At 47.4% G+C, this 14,899-nt stretch overlaps 1 protein-coding gene and 1 pseudogene across 1 annotated transcript in view; both read left to right on the plus strand.

Moving 5' to 3' along the window:
• The first annotated feature begins 491 nt into the window (after positions 1-491).
• Positions 492-14,899, plus strand: part of TMPRSS6 (transmembrane protease, serine 6) — a 59,786-nt gene continuing 45,378 nt past the window's right edge. Inside the window, exons 1-5 of the mRNA XM_006865279.1 lie at positions 492-687; positions 5,733-5,866; positions 6,700-6,767; positions 7,341-7,525; positions 7,814-7,855. Coding sequence (XP_006865341.1) covers positions 492-687; positions 5,733-5,866; positions 6,700-6,767; positions 7,341-7,525; positions 7,814-7,855 — 625 coding nt within the window. The remainder of the gene's footprint in view (positions 688-5,732; positions 5,867-6,699; positions 6,768-7,340; positions 7,526-7,813; positions 7,856-14,899) is intronic.
• LOC102835818 lies at positions 13,287-13,917 on the plus strand (annotated as a pseudogene).

A 14,899-nucleotide genomic window follows, 5' to 3' on the forward strand; every position in this document is an offset into this window, starting at 1 on the left:
TCTTTCTCCCACGGACCAACTGGTAGTTTCGAACTGCTGACCCTGAGGTTAGCAGCCCGATTTGTAATCACTTCGCTACCAAAGCTCCTTACTTAATGCTGTTGTTAGTTGTCACCAATTCAGCCCTGCTCTGGTGCCCTTCTGTACAACAGAACGAAGTATAACTGGGCTGGCGCCATCTCTGTGGTCCTCAGGGTTTGAGATACAATTGTGCCCATTTGTCTCCATGTGCACCCCTCTTACTCTAGCTCTGAAGCCGAGGGAGGCAGATGCAGGAGAGAAAGTGGCGTCCGGAGCACTACTGCTCCCCATCTTGGGTGAGAAACTCAGATTGCTTCCCTCTGTGAACTGGGCTCAGTGCCCGCTTCCAAACACTTCTACCTGGGGTTGCTATCTTCCCCTCCCAAAGGTAGGGCCCCATCGGAGCTCAGTGAAGGCTGCTTTGCAAATACCAAGCTGTTTCCAACCTGTTTGTTTCCCCATTCCCCAGGATGTCCAGGACTGAGGCTCCGCATGAAGCTGGTGGACAGAGCGATGGAGGCGAGGGCGAGGAGGCAGAGCCAGAGGGAATGTTCAAGGGTCCCAAGGACTCGAAGAGGAAAGGCCGGAACTACCTCCGAGTGGCGCCCCTGTGGCTGGCCCTGGTCGTGCTGGCTGCGGTGGGGGTCCTGCTCTGGTACTTCCTAGGTAACTACTTAGGCACCTGAGGAGGGCTTGGGTTGGCCATAGGGGCACAGCAGGAACCAGGATTCTGGACTCAGCAATGTATAGCAACGTTCTGTGTAACCTTGGGCTAGTCACTTTCCCTCTCTGTGCCCTTTTCCTGTCCTGTGAAATGGCAGGGTTATGCAGCCTACTTTCCATGTTTGGTGACTCAGCTCTGTCTCCTGCTTTGGCCAAGTGTGAATTGAACCCAGCAGCCTGTTCTTGTGAAAAAGCACAAGCCAAAGGGATTGTAAACACCGCCTTCCCTTGTCCACAGCCCTCCTGGGTTGCCCTTGGGGCTCCCAGCCAGCCCGTCTCTCCTGGCAGAGGCCCGTGGCGCCGGGTACGCATGTACCAATTAGTAATTCTGCTCACTTAAGCCCAGCCTGGAGTTTCTCTAGGGTGGGGACCACAGTTCCATCACCTCTGTGTCTCCAGGCCCCAGCACAGATAGAGGTGAGTGAGGGGACACAGGACTTGGGCTACCAGGGGACTCTTTCCTGCCCTAGCGTGGACACATGGGGATTCAACAGAGAATGTAGCTGGATTCGGGCCACTCCGTGTCCTTAATGTTGACCCTGTTTTCCCCTCAACCAATCCCCTGGAGCTCCAGAAGCAGATGGCCCATGTTCTGAACCCATTCATTCAGCCATCCTTCCATTCTTTCAACATTTGTTGAGCACCTACTATGTCTTGCTCTAAAACCAATGGAAACTGTATTTTATTCCTTCAACTCTTGGCCATAGGCAGTCATAGTGTGTATGAGAATGCTCCCTGTACTCTGTGAAAGACTCATTCATTCATTCATTCAGTACTGCACACCCCCTGTGTGTCAGCCTCTGCCCCCATCCTCATGACTTGGCTGCAGGGTCAGGCATATAACGTGTGCTAGGATAGAGGAACCCCGGGGGGTGAGAGTGCCTATGGCAGGGGCCACCATCTCTGCCTAAGGGATCAGAGATTTTCACAAGTAAACACTCTGTGAAAGTTAGATAGCATTTTCACTGGTTAGAGAATCCTGGTGTGGTATGGTAGGATAAGCACTGGACTGCTAACTGCAAAGTCAGCTGTTCAAACACACCAGCCACTTCTTGGAAACCCTATACAAGGTCACTGTGAGTCGGAGCAAACTCAACAGTACTGAACAACACTATGATTCATGGGGGGTCTCAGGCCCATCGGAAGGAATTGTGGGACCCATTTTGCAGTAGTCAGAATGGAGATCTGCCTAGACTCAGTTCCAGGGACGGTCAGCGTGAGGGTGGCTGGCACTGGCCACTGAGGCCATCTTGTCAGGAATGCGAACCACGGATGGTGAGGCCTCACAGGGTGGGCTGTGACTGCCAGTGCTGAGCAGTGGGCGGGGAGTGGAAGCTGTGTGCACTTCACCACCGGCAGGAAGCCAGCGCCCCAAATAGCGCCAGGGCTGCCAGGGCCTCCATTGGCAGCACAGCGGAATAATTAGTCTTCAGGGTAAACCACTAAGTGGGGACGGGGCTGCGAATCGTCTTTCTTAGCAGCAGAGACTAATTGCTTCTGATTGTGGTACTCCTGGGGTAAACCCTCCAGGGGAGGAAGAGTGTCCCAATGGCTTAGGACACCCCCCACTCCACCCCCTGCCCTTGAGTGATTCTAAGCCTTAACACGGGAAGTCAGATAACCCCACCCAGAAAGGTCTGAAAGTTCAGGGCACTTGGGGAGGTGCTGATCCTCCACCCATCCACCCAGCCAGGCATTGCTCCAGTGGGCTTGGACAAGAGTGGATGCAGGCTGCTCTTGGGGAGCTCCCTGTCTGCAAAGGAGATGGCTGGAGGAGGATGAGCCCAGGAAGAGGCTGAGAGGCGGTGGGCCTGGAGACTGTGTTGCTGGCTGCCCATTGTGCCTGGTGCTCAGTGCTGGGTGGGAATGCAGCGCCCCATCCAGGTGTAATCCCTCCCCCATACCACCTTCCCTGGCCCTTCCCCTCTTGCTTTTGGCTGTGAGGTTTCACATGTCCCTCTGCACTCCAACTTCCAGCCGTTTCCTCTCCCTCAGCTTCAATAAGGACCAAGTACTGCTCAGAAGACTAGCCTCAAACACACCTTGACACACCCTCCAGCTGCCCCCACATCCCTTCCTGCCCAAAGCTGGCCCCCTCCAAGCACCAAGTCTCAGCCCCTCTGCCCACCCTCCATGGCCTGGGCCCCAGAACCACATATCTTTCCCCAGCAGCCCCACCCTCCTCTTGGCAGCAAGCCCCTTGAAAGTGTGTGCACTGGGGCCTCTGATTCCAGCCCCAGTCTCTCTGGGACCCTCCCAATCTGCTCTCACTCCACCACTCTGTCACCAGGGAGACTTTGTTCCTAAATCCAAGGGCCAGTTCTCAATCCTCATCACACCTGACCCACAGCTGCCTGGGCTCCCTTCCTCCATTCTTCACCTCAAAACTAAGCCACCCTCCACCCCCGGGCACACAGCTCCCGTTCCTCTGGGTCTTTGCTGCCTTCCTCTGCTTCTTTCTGATCTCATCCAGCCCCTGGAGTTTTATGTAAATGTCTTTTATACCCAGTCCTTGTTAAGTGCCGAGGAGTCGGTTCTGACTCATAGAGATTTAGGGTTTCCGAGGGTTTAGATCTTTGTAGGAGCGAAGGCCTCATCTTTCTCTTGAGGAGCACCTGGTAGGCTCGAACCGTGGGCCTTATGATTCACAGTCCAGTGCTTATCGTATAAAGCCTTTTATACCTAGAGCACTACTGAATTTACATTACCAAACACTATAACCCAAGTTCCCTCCTCTCTATGTCCAAGGGGCATCTCAGCCCCACGGGTTCAGGTTGCAATTCTGGGCTGCCTCACCTCCAAACCTGTGCCTCCCAATCTTCCACATCCCATGGGGCACCATCCCAGGTATTTCTCTCTTGCCTCTCTCTTCCTTTTATATCAGATGACCAATTGCTGTCAAGTGGGCTCCAGCTCATGGTGACCCCATGTGTGTCAGAGTAGAACTGTGCTCCAGAGTGTTGTCAATAGCTGAGTTTTCAGGAGGAGACCACCAGACCTTTTTCCCAAGGTGCCTCTCGGTAGACTCAAACTCCCAACCTTTCAGTTAACCTCTGAAGACATTAACACATATGTCACCAGAAGACTTCTTTCTCCTGGATGTTAGGAGGCCTAGTGTGGCATCATAGGATAAGCACTCAACCTCAAGGTCGCAGTTCAAACTCACCAACCACTCCTCAGAAACCCTATACAGGGTAGCTATGGGTCAGGACCAACTCTATGGGTCAAGTCTTCTCTCAACACAATCTTAGAGAATCATCTTATAATGTATATCAAATCATCAAAACTCTCAGTACAACCCACAGGACTTCCCTCTCTTCCCCAGGCTCCATCCCACCTCACCCTGCTCTTCCTCTCCCCCTACCCCACTCTTTGTTGTTCCTCATGCCTGTGCCTCAGGGCCTTTGCACTTGCTGGGTTCTCTGATGGAATGCTCTTTCTCCAGGTACACACCCCGAGTGGGCTAACTCTGTCACCTTCTCCTCTGACCTCCCTACTTATAACTGCAATCCATCCCCAGCCCGTGATCCCAATAGCACATCTCATCTCTATGTTCTGTTGTTTGTATCTGGCTTCCTTGCTAAACTATAGGCTCTTGAGAGCAGTTTTTTGTTTCCTTTCTTTGCTTTGTTGTTTTGTTCATTGTTATACTGATATAGTCCCAAGTGCTTTAGACCTGTACCTGCATATAGTAAGTTGTCAATAAATACATGTTGAATCAATCAATTAATGAATAAATAGGAGTATAAACTCAGGGCTATGAATCCAACCCCTGAACATCAGCTCAAACTGAGCTTTGTTGTTGTTGCTGTTAAGTGCCATTGAGTAGGTTCTGATTCATAGCGACCCTGTAGAGGGTTTCCGAGGAGCAGATGATGGGTTGGATGGTCAACTTTGTGGTTCGCAGTCCAGTGCTGATCCTACAGCACCATGAGAATCTGATGTTACCCCCAATTATAACCCTTTCAGGGTTTTCTTTGCTCACTGAGAAGGACCAAAATCCTCTTGGTCTTACTGATGCTCTAGCTTCTTGCTATATGACCCTTCCCTCTACCTCTTTAATTGCCCCAACCAAGCAGGCCACTAACTTTTTATCATCTCTATGATCTTTCTGTTTTGGAAGAAGTGCAGCCAGAGTGATCCTTGGAGGCCAAGATAGCTAAGCTTCGTCTCTCATACTTTGGACATATTGTCCGGAGGAAACAGTCACTGGAGAAGGATGTCATGCTGGGTAAGGTGGAGGGTCAGAGAAAAAGAGGAAGACCCCTAATGAGATGGATTGGCCAGGTGGCATCATTGATGGACTCAAGTGTGGCAGCAGTAGTGAGGTTGGCCCAGGATCGGACATTGTTTCGTTCTGCTGTGCATGGGGTCTCTATGAGTCGGTTCCTACCTGATGGCACCTGACAACAACAACAACAACATGATCTTTCTGCCTCAGGGCATTTGCTCATGCTCTTTCCTCTGATGGAAAATACTTCCTTCCCTCTCCTTTTCCCAGTTTACTTTCTCAGTCCTTATAACTGAGCCCCCAGTCCAGGACGGGTTTCATTCATGTTCTCTCAGGGACACCTTGATGGTACTTCTCACAGGTATTGTTGGATCAGTAGCTCCCTCCCCCCCCTCCCCCCCCCCATACGCTAATGTTTGGTTCACTAATGCCCCTTGTTGGTGGAATCCCTGGCTAAACTGGTGAGAGGCTAACCCATGACCTTGACCTCTGAACCCACATGGGTTTCCTGTTCTTCCTGTCATCTGTATCCTTACAACCCTTGGGGCACTATCCACCTGGTACCTTGGGGCCAGTTGGTCACCAAATACACTTTGGATGACAATGACAAAGAGAAAGATGATGGCGGTGCCTTGGAGACCTGAGACGCTGAGACTGAGCTGAGGGTTTAGGGTGGGAGGAGACAGTGGGGGTGGAGAGTGCAGGAGGCCTTCTCATCTGCTCCCTCGGTTAACCCTGCTGACTCCATCCTGGGCAGGGTACAAGGCGGAAGTGATGGTCAGCCAAGTGTACTCAGGCAGCCTCCGAGTGCTCAATCGTCACTTCTCCCAGGACCTGGCCCGACGGGAGTCCAGTGCCTTTCGCAGTGAAACTGCCAAAGCCCAGAAGATGGTAAGGATGGATGGATGGTGGGGAGGGGAGGTGGGCAGGAGGGAGAAGCTAACAACAGGTGGCAGGATTTGGTGATGGGTTGGGGAGGTGGTTCTGATCAGGCTAAGCCAATTGCTCAATCCATCCGGAGCCCTCACCATGAGCCTCCCTGTTCTAGGCATGATGGGGAGATACTAAGGAGGAAGGTGTGATACTGGGTAGAAAGTTCATGGGTTCTAGGGTCAAAGGCACTTTGACCTGTGCTATTTACTAGGAGACCTGGTGGCACTGTGGATTAAGCATTGGGTTGCTAATGGCAAGGTTGGCAGTTCAAAATCACCAACCACGCTGCTAAAGAAAGATGAAGCTGTCTGCTCCCATAAAGTGTTACAGTCTCAGAACCCCATCTAAGATAACATGGACTTGAGGAAAGCGCATTCTTCATCTGACCCCACCATCAGAACTGTAGTTGAATATGTACGCAGACCATGCCGCTGGGCTCCCAGTCAGGGTAGGTGAGGAAGGGCAATCAGGAGCCAAGTGGGCTTTTCAGAGTTGATGAGTGGCTTCCAAAGACCCGGAAAGAAAGCCACTGGTGTTCAGGTGGAACACAGAGTTGGGGTGGGGCAGTGACTGGCTGTGGGACAAAGGGGACAAAAGGTGGAATGGATGTAAGGTTGGTGCCCTGGTTGGTCACTCACCACTGTGTGACCTCAGGAGAGCCTTGCATGCCTATGGGCTTCCGCAGGCTCCTCTGTCAAGCAGGGCTACCCGGAGGGGTGAGAGATGCCCAGGTGGAAAGGTACTTAGGGCTACCTGGTCATGTAACCAATGGTTGTTTTTCCTCCTTTTAGCTCCGGGAGCTCATTGCCAGCACCCGCCTGGGTCCCTTCTACAACTCCAGCTCTGTCTACTCCTTTGGGTAAGTTGCCCCCAGTTCCCTACACTGCCCCTGCTAGAGGCTCAGATTCATAGAGTGGGGTGTTCTGGGGGCTGCTGATGTAATGTGGTAGGGGATTTGGCTTCTTGTGTATGGCATCCCTTCATTGAACTTGGTTTCCCCATCTCGGCAACAAGAAACACGTTCGACCACTAATGTAGCGTACTTCTCAAGTGCTTGGTGCATATGAGGGGGCTTGAGAAAGTTGGTGGACAAATAAAATTAAAAGATAGTGGAATTTTTGCATGAACTTTTTGAAGCCCTCTTACTTGTGGTGAGGCCCTGGAGGTGTTGGTTAGCACATGGGCCCAAGAGTTCAGTGACTGTGTTCAGATCTGCCATTTTTTTTGACAGCAATTAACCTCTGTACCTCTGTTTGTTTCCTCACCTGTAAGAGGGTCTGATGCCAGGTTGTTGGAAGGTTTCTTGGTAAAGACTGAGACTATGGTAAACGCTCAATAAGCCTGAGCCAGAATAGGATTGCTCCCAGCAGGCTGGGCAGGGGCCAGACTCCCATCTCTTGTCTCCAGCCCCTCTTATTTTAATCTGTCGTAGGGAGGGACCCTTTACCTGCTTCTTCTGGTTCGTCCTCCAAATCCCCGAGCATCGTCGGCCAATGCTGAGCCCTGATAGGGTCCGCGCACTACTGGTGGAGGAACTACTTTCCACAGCCAACAGCTCAACCACCGCACCCTACAGGACCGAGTACGAGGTGGACTCTGAGGGCCTGGTGATCCTGGGTCAGTACCAGGGACGGGCAGCCTGGGGTCAGCCTGGTGTGCAGGGAGGCAGGCTGGTGGCAAGGCCTGGGATGTTTTCAAGGCGGACTTCCAAGTCTGAGTGACCAGGAGCCAGGTCAGAGGGGCGAAGGGGATGGAGGGCCATGGGAGACACTTGGTAAATCTCAGACAAAGCTGGTTCTGATGGGCTCTTCTATTTTTCTTTTCGTTTTTTATTTTATTTACTTTTGTTTATTTGTTTTTTCCCCTTGTGTTTTTGTTGTGTGTGTGTGTGTTTTTTTTTAACAGAGACCAGTGTGAAAGACATAGTTGCACTGAATTCCACGCTGGGTACGCTATTTTTTCTGTTTTCCTACCCCCTTCCTTTTGAGTTGGTGTTTTTCTTGGTTTGGCTGAGGGTCTGGGGACACATGATTTCCATAGTGGGTGCAGGGAGCCTGATCTGGACTCTCTGGGTGTGTGTGGGGGTGCGGCAGTGAGGGATCCTGAGCTAGGCTTGAGTCTGTAGGGTGGGAGAGTGTCCAGATGTGTGTAACATGTTTGTGTGTATGTGTGGTTTAGTTGTACATAAATGTGCCTGATTTTTCTCTCATTGATTTCTGTTTGCTCACAATATACCCTTTTCCCTGATCACTGAAAATAATCTTGCAATCCCTTCCCTTCTCTCCAAGCGGCCCACAGCTTTCTGGCTGAGCCCAGGGGGCACTGTTCACACCATGATCTGTGTGGCCAGGACCCCTGACACTGTGCAGGGCTGCTGTGCCCTTTGACTCTGATCTCCTGAATTCTCAGATACCCCCGACACTGTGGAGACTTTCTACCCAGCATATAGGTGGGGGCAAGGGTCTCAGCCCATCTTCCAGAGGAAGGCAGAGTTTAAATTCTGATTATACCTTCTCTAACCTCCTTCTCCTCTCAGCTTGCAGTCAAACTCTTACCTCTCTGGTAGACAGAAATGCTAAGTCAACGAATGATTTCCAAAAATGCTAAATCATGATTCTCATATAGAAATAAAATGAATAGGTGCCAAAATTTATTTAAGTCATGAATGAGGGAACCAGTAAGATGGTAATGCTGGTTCAAAGGAGAGTATAAGAAATAGACTCTTGGTCACTAACTGTCCATCCATCATCCATCCATCTGTCCATCCATCATCCATCCATCCATCCATCCGTAAGTCTATCAACCAAAAAACCAAATCCATTGCCATCAAGTTGATTCCGATTCACATCAACTCCACGAGTTACAGAATCAAACTGTGCTCCATGGGTGTTCATGCAGATCACCAGGTCTTTCTTCCATGGACACCACTAAGTGGGTTAAAATAGCCAACCTGGACCATAGTGGGAGGAGCCCTGGTAATGTAGTGGGTTATGAGTGGGGAGTGCTAACCACATGGTCAGCAATTTGAATCTAGTACGGAAAAAAAAGATGAGACTTTCTGCTCCCGTAAAGATATACGGCCTCGGAGGCCAAGATGGCTAAGCTTCGTCTCTCATACTTTGGACATATTGTCAGGAGAGAACAGTCGCTGGAGAAGGATGTCATGCTGGATAAGGTGGAGGCTCAGAGAAAGAGAGCAAGACCCCCAACGAGATGGATCAGCCAGGTGGCATCATTGATGGTGTCAAGTGTGGCAACGGTAGTGAGGTTGGCCCAGGATCGGACATTGTTTTGTTCTGCTGTGCATGGGGTCGCTATGAGTCAATTCCAACTTGATGGCACCTGACAACAACAACAACAACATAGACTAGACAGGAGCGTTTACAAGGATGTGAAGATTTATGGAAACTGACTGCCTCATCTTTCTCCTGTGAAGCAGCTGGTGGGTTCGAACTGTCAAACTTTTAGTTAGCAGCCCATGCTTAACCCACTGTGCCACCAAGGCTCCTTATCTATCTTGTTGTATGCTGTTGAGTTGGCTCTGATTCATAGCAACACTATATAGGGTTTCTGAGGAATGGCTGATGGGTTTGAACCACCGGCCTTGTGGTTAGCAGCTCAGTGCAGATCCTATAGCTGCATATCAGGACTCCTATCCAGCTATCTATCTATCTATCACTGTTGTTGTTAAATTCTATGGAGTTGGTTCCAACTCATAGCGACCCTGTGTAGGGTTTCCAAGGAGTGGCTGGTGAGTTTGAACCACATACTTTGTAGTTCAAACCCACCTTGTGGCCCAGCGCATTATCCTGCACTACACCATCTATCTATGTGGTTGTTGTTTTTAAGTGCCATCGAGTCAGTTCTGACCCATAGTGACCCTGCATAGGATTTCTGAGGAGCAGCTGGTGAGCTTGAACCACCGACCTTGTGGTTCATACTGACTTTACAATCCAGCGCATTAACCCACAGCACCACACCAGGGCTGTGGAGCAAAGGAATGCTGAAATGAGATTGTAAAATTAGACCCAAAATGGGTTAATGTCCTACCAGACAATAAAACTATAAGCTTTGGGGTTCTCTTTTCTACTGAATCAAAATCATCTACAGTGTATCTGCCTTTGGAAAGTTAATATGTAACTTGATCAAGTCTAGGAGTTTCTATCCCTGAGAGCCGTGGGGCTTCACTAGACAATATTCTAGGGCAGAGCATGGCCCTATCTGGCCCACAGACTATGAGCTAAGAAGGGATCTTATATTTTAAAATGTTTAAAGAACAAATGTGTGGAAATTTGTTTTCCCTCTTGGTAGGAGATGAGTGTGGAGTAGACCATTAATTGGCCATATGCAAGTTCAGGCTGAAGTTGAAGAAAATTAAACCAACGTCACAAGAGTCAAAATATGACTTTGAGTATATCCCACCTGAATTTAGAAAACACCTCAAGAAGAGATTTGATGCACTAGACACTAGTGATCAAAGACCAGAAGAGTTGTGGGATGACATCAAGAACATCCTATAGGAAGAAAGCAAAAGGTCATGAAAACGACAGGAATGAAAGAAAAGGGAAAAAGTGGATGTCAGAATAGACTCTGAAACTTTCTGTTAGAAGTAAAAAAAAAAAAAAGAAAAAAAGCTAAAGTGACTTAGAGTTGGAAAACCAAAAGGGAAGAACACACTCAGCAGTTCTCAAGCTGAAAGAACTGAAGAAAAAATTCAAGCTTCGAGTTTCAATATTGAAGGATTCTAAGTGGTGCTTTAGGATAAGCTCTGGACATAAAGTCAGTGGTTCAAACTCACCAACTACTCTTAGGAAACCTTACACAAGAACTCTATGAGATGGAACTGACTCAATGGAACTTAACAACAACATGGGCAAAATATTGAATGATGCAGAAAGCATTAAAAGGAGATGGACAGATAGGTCTCTTGTGATACAATAGTGAATAATTGTTATCAGGACTGATTGTGAGGGTTGGAAATGTAAAGGTAGACATTTTGTAGCAAGGAGGGGAGTGATTAACTTTGCAGTCTAGGAGCGGAGGTCCCTGGGACCATGAAGGGAGAAGAGCGGAGAGCGGGACCCTACCCAGAGAGGCAGTGATGCCAGAGATGGAGGTAGAGACGATGACGTGGAGAGACGGAGCAGCTGGGGACTTTAGACACAGAGAGGTAGGGGGCTGCGTGCTGACCACCGGAGGAGAAAGGTTGTAGTGTATATCCTTTGGTTGGTTGATGATGCATGGAGGGGATTGTAACCATGGCAATGAAACGATATACGATAGGATGAATGTAAAACTAATGTTCTCCCATGAAAACTATCACATAATTCACAATAAAACATTAAAAAAAAAAAAAAAAAGAGATGGAAAGAACACAGAGAGTTACTGTACCAAAATGGAATAACCTATGTTCAACCATTTCAAGAGGTAGCGTATGCTCAAGAACCAACGGTATTGAAGGAAGAAGTCCAGGCTGCACTGAAGGTATTGTGGGAGGGTGTGTGTGTGTGTGTGTGTGTGTGTGTGTGGAATAAGGCTCCAGGAATTGACAGAGTACAAATTGAAATCTTTTAACAAACTGATGCAGCACTGGAGGCACACATTCATCTATGTCAAGAAATTTGGAAGACAGTTATTTGGCCATCTGACTGGTACAGATTCATATTTGTGCCCATACCCAAGAAAGATGACCCCACAGCATATGGAAATCATGGAATAATATCATTAATACCACATACAAGTACATTTTTGCTGATGATAATTAAAAAAGGATTGCAGTTGTACATCAACATTGAACTTCCAGAAATTAGAGCCAGATTCAGAAGACCTGGAACCATGGATATCGCTTCTGACATCAGCTCGATATTGGTTGAAAGCAAAGAATGCCAGAAGGATGTTTACTAAGCTTCATTGAATCTACAAAGGCATTTCACTGTGTGGATAACACTGCAAACTATGGATAACATGGCAAAGAATGGAAGTCCAGATCACTTAATTGCGCTCATGAGGAACCTGTACATAGACCAAGAGGCAGTTGTTTGAACAGAACAAGGGAACACTGAATGGTTTTAAATCAGGAAAGGTGTGTGCCAGGGTTGTACTCTTTCATCATACTCAGTATGCTGAGCAAAGAATCCAAGAAGCTGGATTAAATGAAGGAAAATGTAGAATCAGGACTGGAAGAAGACTCATTAACAAACTGATAAGCAGATGATACAACCTTGTTTGCTAGAAGCAAAGAGGACATAAAATACTTGCTGATGAAGATCAAAGACCACAGCCTTCAGTGTGGATTGTACCTCAGTGTAAAAAAACCAAAAATCCTCACCACTGGACCAATACATAACATCAGGATAAATGGAGAAAAGATTGAAGTTGTCAAAGACATCATTTTGCTTGGATCCACAATCAACACTCATGGAAGCAGCAGCTGAGAATTCAAAGGACGTATTGCATTAGGGAAATCTACTGCACAAGACCTCTTTAAAGTGTTCAAGAACAAAGATGTTAGTTTGAGGACCAAGAAGTGCCTGACCCAAGCCATGGTATTTTCAACAGCCTCATATGCATATTAAAAAACAAACAAACAGAAACCTAATAAGGAAGACCATAGAAGAATTGATGCATTTGAATTATGGTGTTGTTGAAGAATAGTGAAAGTACCATGGACTCTCAGAAGAACAAACAAATCTGGCTTGGATGAAGTCCATCGAGAATGTTCCTTAAAAGCCAGGATGGTGAGACTTTGTCTCTCATACTTTGGACATGTTATAAGAAGGGACCAATCCCTGAAGAAAGACATCATGCTTGAACAAGTAAAGGATCAGCCAAAAAGAGGAAGACCCCCAATAAGATGGATTGACACCATAGCAGCCACAATGTGCTCAAATGTAACAACCATGGTGCAGATGGTGCAGGACTGGGCAGTGTTTCATTCTATTGTGCAGAGGGTCACTATGAATCAGAACCGACTCGATGGCACCTAACAACAACAACATGATAAACTCAAGTTGCTTCTTCTTAGTTCACAAAGCCTCAGACCTGTACTCTCTGACCCTTTACTGACCCCTGCTTGAGGACAATGATTCTCAAATCTTTTGGTCTCAGAATTCTCTGATGGCTCTAAAAATGACCAAGGACCCACAGAGCTTTGGTGTATGCAGTTTTTCTATACCAATATTTACCTGAGACGTGAAAACTAGTTATTTATTCTTAAATCAATCATAAATAAGATACATCGATAGACATAAACATAACAAATATATTTTTAAAATAGCATATTTTTATAAAAATAATTATTTCCCAGTAAGGACTAAGGGACAGGTGGGGTGGGGGTGGGGTAAAAAAGGGGTCAGCCTACAAGCAACAGCTGCACAAGATGGCAGCCACCATGGCCTCAGGAATAAAAGTCCCTCACAATTTTCAACTTTTGGGAGAACTCGAAGAAGACCAGAAAGGTGTAGATGGCACAGTTAGCTGGGGTTTAAGGAGCTCTGGTAGCATAGTGGTTACGAGTTAGGCTGCTAAAATCAAGGTCAGCAGTTTGAAACTACCAGCTGTTCTAAGGGAGAACTTGATGAGGCTTTCTGCTCCCATAAAGATGTACAGCCTCAGAAACCCTACATAAGGTCGCTATGAATCAGAACTGCTTCCCAGCACACAACCACCAACCACCAGAAGATGGTGAAGTCATGACACTTACAAGATGGACAGGGTTGATAACTGGGCCTCCAAGAAAAATTTATGAAAGCCAGATATGCAGGCTTAAAATAGAATGTGGGCCTAAATACCCAGAAGCACCGCACCTTTGGTAAGATTTGTAACAAAAATTAATATGAATGGAGTGAATAGTTCTAATGCAGTGGTGGAACCAAGAATCATATCAGTGCTAACAAAATGGCAAAACACATAGCATCAAAGTTGTCCTGCAAGACCTTTGGCGCCTAATGATGTCTGAAGAAAATACAAAACTCCCTCAGCCACCTGAAGGACAGTGTTATAGCAATTAATCAAAAAGAAAAACCACAGGCCCTTCCCTTCCCTGACCCCCATTCAATTGAAGCAGCCGTCATTTTCCACAGTAGTAAATTTTCTAGATATGTCTTACAGACTTCAAAGTACTGCAAAGGAAGCTCCCATTCAAGGACTAGTTACATTAAGATAACTGTAAATGATACTAATCTTTTTGTCCATTTGAAATATGTAAGCTGTACTATAACAAAAACAAAGAAATAAACAAACAAAATCACTATTTTCTGAAACAAAGAACTTTGGAGCATGGCAGGCGTCAGTCTGTTTCATTTCTGCAGGTCTCTGACTCTGAATGCCTGAGCGGAGAGCTGGGACTCCTCTCTACTTCTGTATTCAATCTGTTATGAAGTCACGTACCACGGATCTCACGTGTACACACCACTGTGCCCTCATGAGAGACTGAGAGTGACAAAAGCAAGCAACGTCTCTGAGGATTATGATGAAAATAGTTTTGACCCTTCAAAAGGGTTTCGGGGTCCCCAAAGAGTTCCATATTGAGAACCCCCGTTCGCTGTGGCATTGAAAGGGCTCTTGGTACAGTCATCACTTGGTTTGATTTGCACAATCTGGGCATTTTTTCCTTCACTGGGAAAATGATTTTGAGGGCATCTTCCTTTTCTTCTAGTCTGTGGGTTACAGCGGTGGTTCTCAAGCTTTGGGTTCTCAGAAACCTTCTGGGAAGTTAGTCAGAATGCAGCACACACTTCCTTCCCTTTCAGATTGGGATGGTGCAGATGGAGGACAGGAATCTTGATTTTAATTTGCATTCCTAGATGGTGATGGAAATGCCAGTCAGCCAGGAGCAACCCCTGATAAACACTTATAGTGAAACCGAGAAGTCAACAACCCTCCTAGGCTGACCATCCTAGCAAAGCCTTTATTCCTCCCAAGGACCCAGTTATTGAACTTTTCATCCACTTTCTCTGGTTTCCTATGTCTTCCTTTGAAGGTCACCACCAA

This window comes from Chrysochloris asiatica, unplaced genomic scaffold (assembly GCF_000296735.1).
Source record: "Chrysochloris asiatica unplaced genomic scaffold, ChrAsi1.0 scaffold00076, whole genome shotgun sequence".
NCBI lineage: Eukaryota > Metazoa > Chordata > Mammalia > Afrosoricida > Chrysochloridae > Chrysochloris > Chrysochloris asiatica.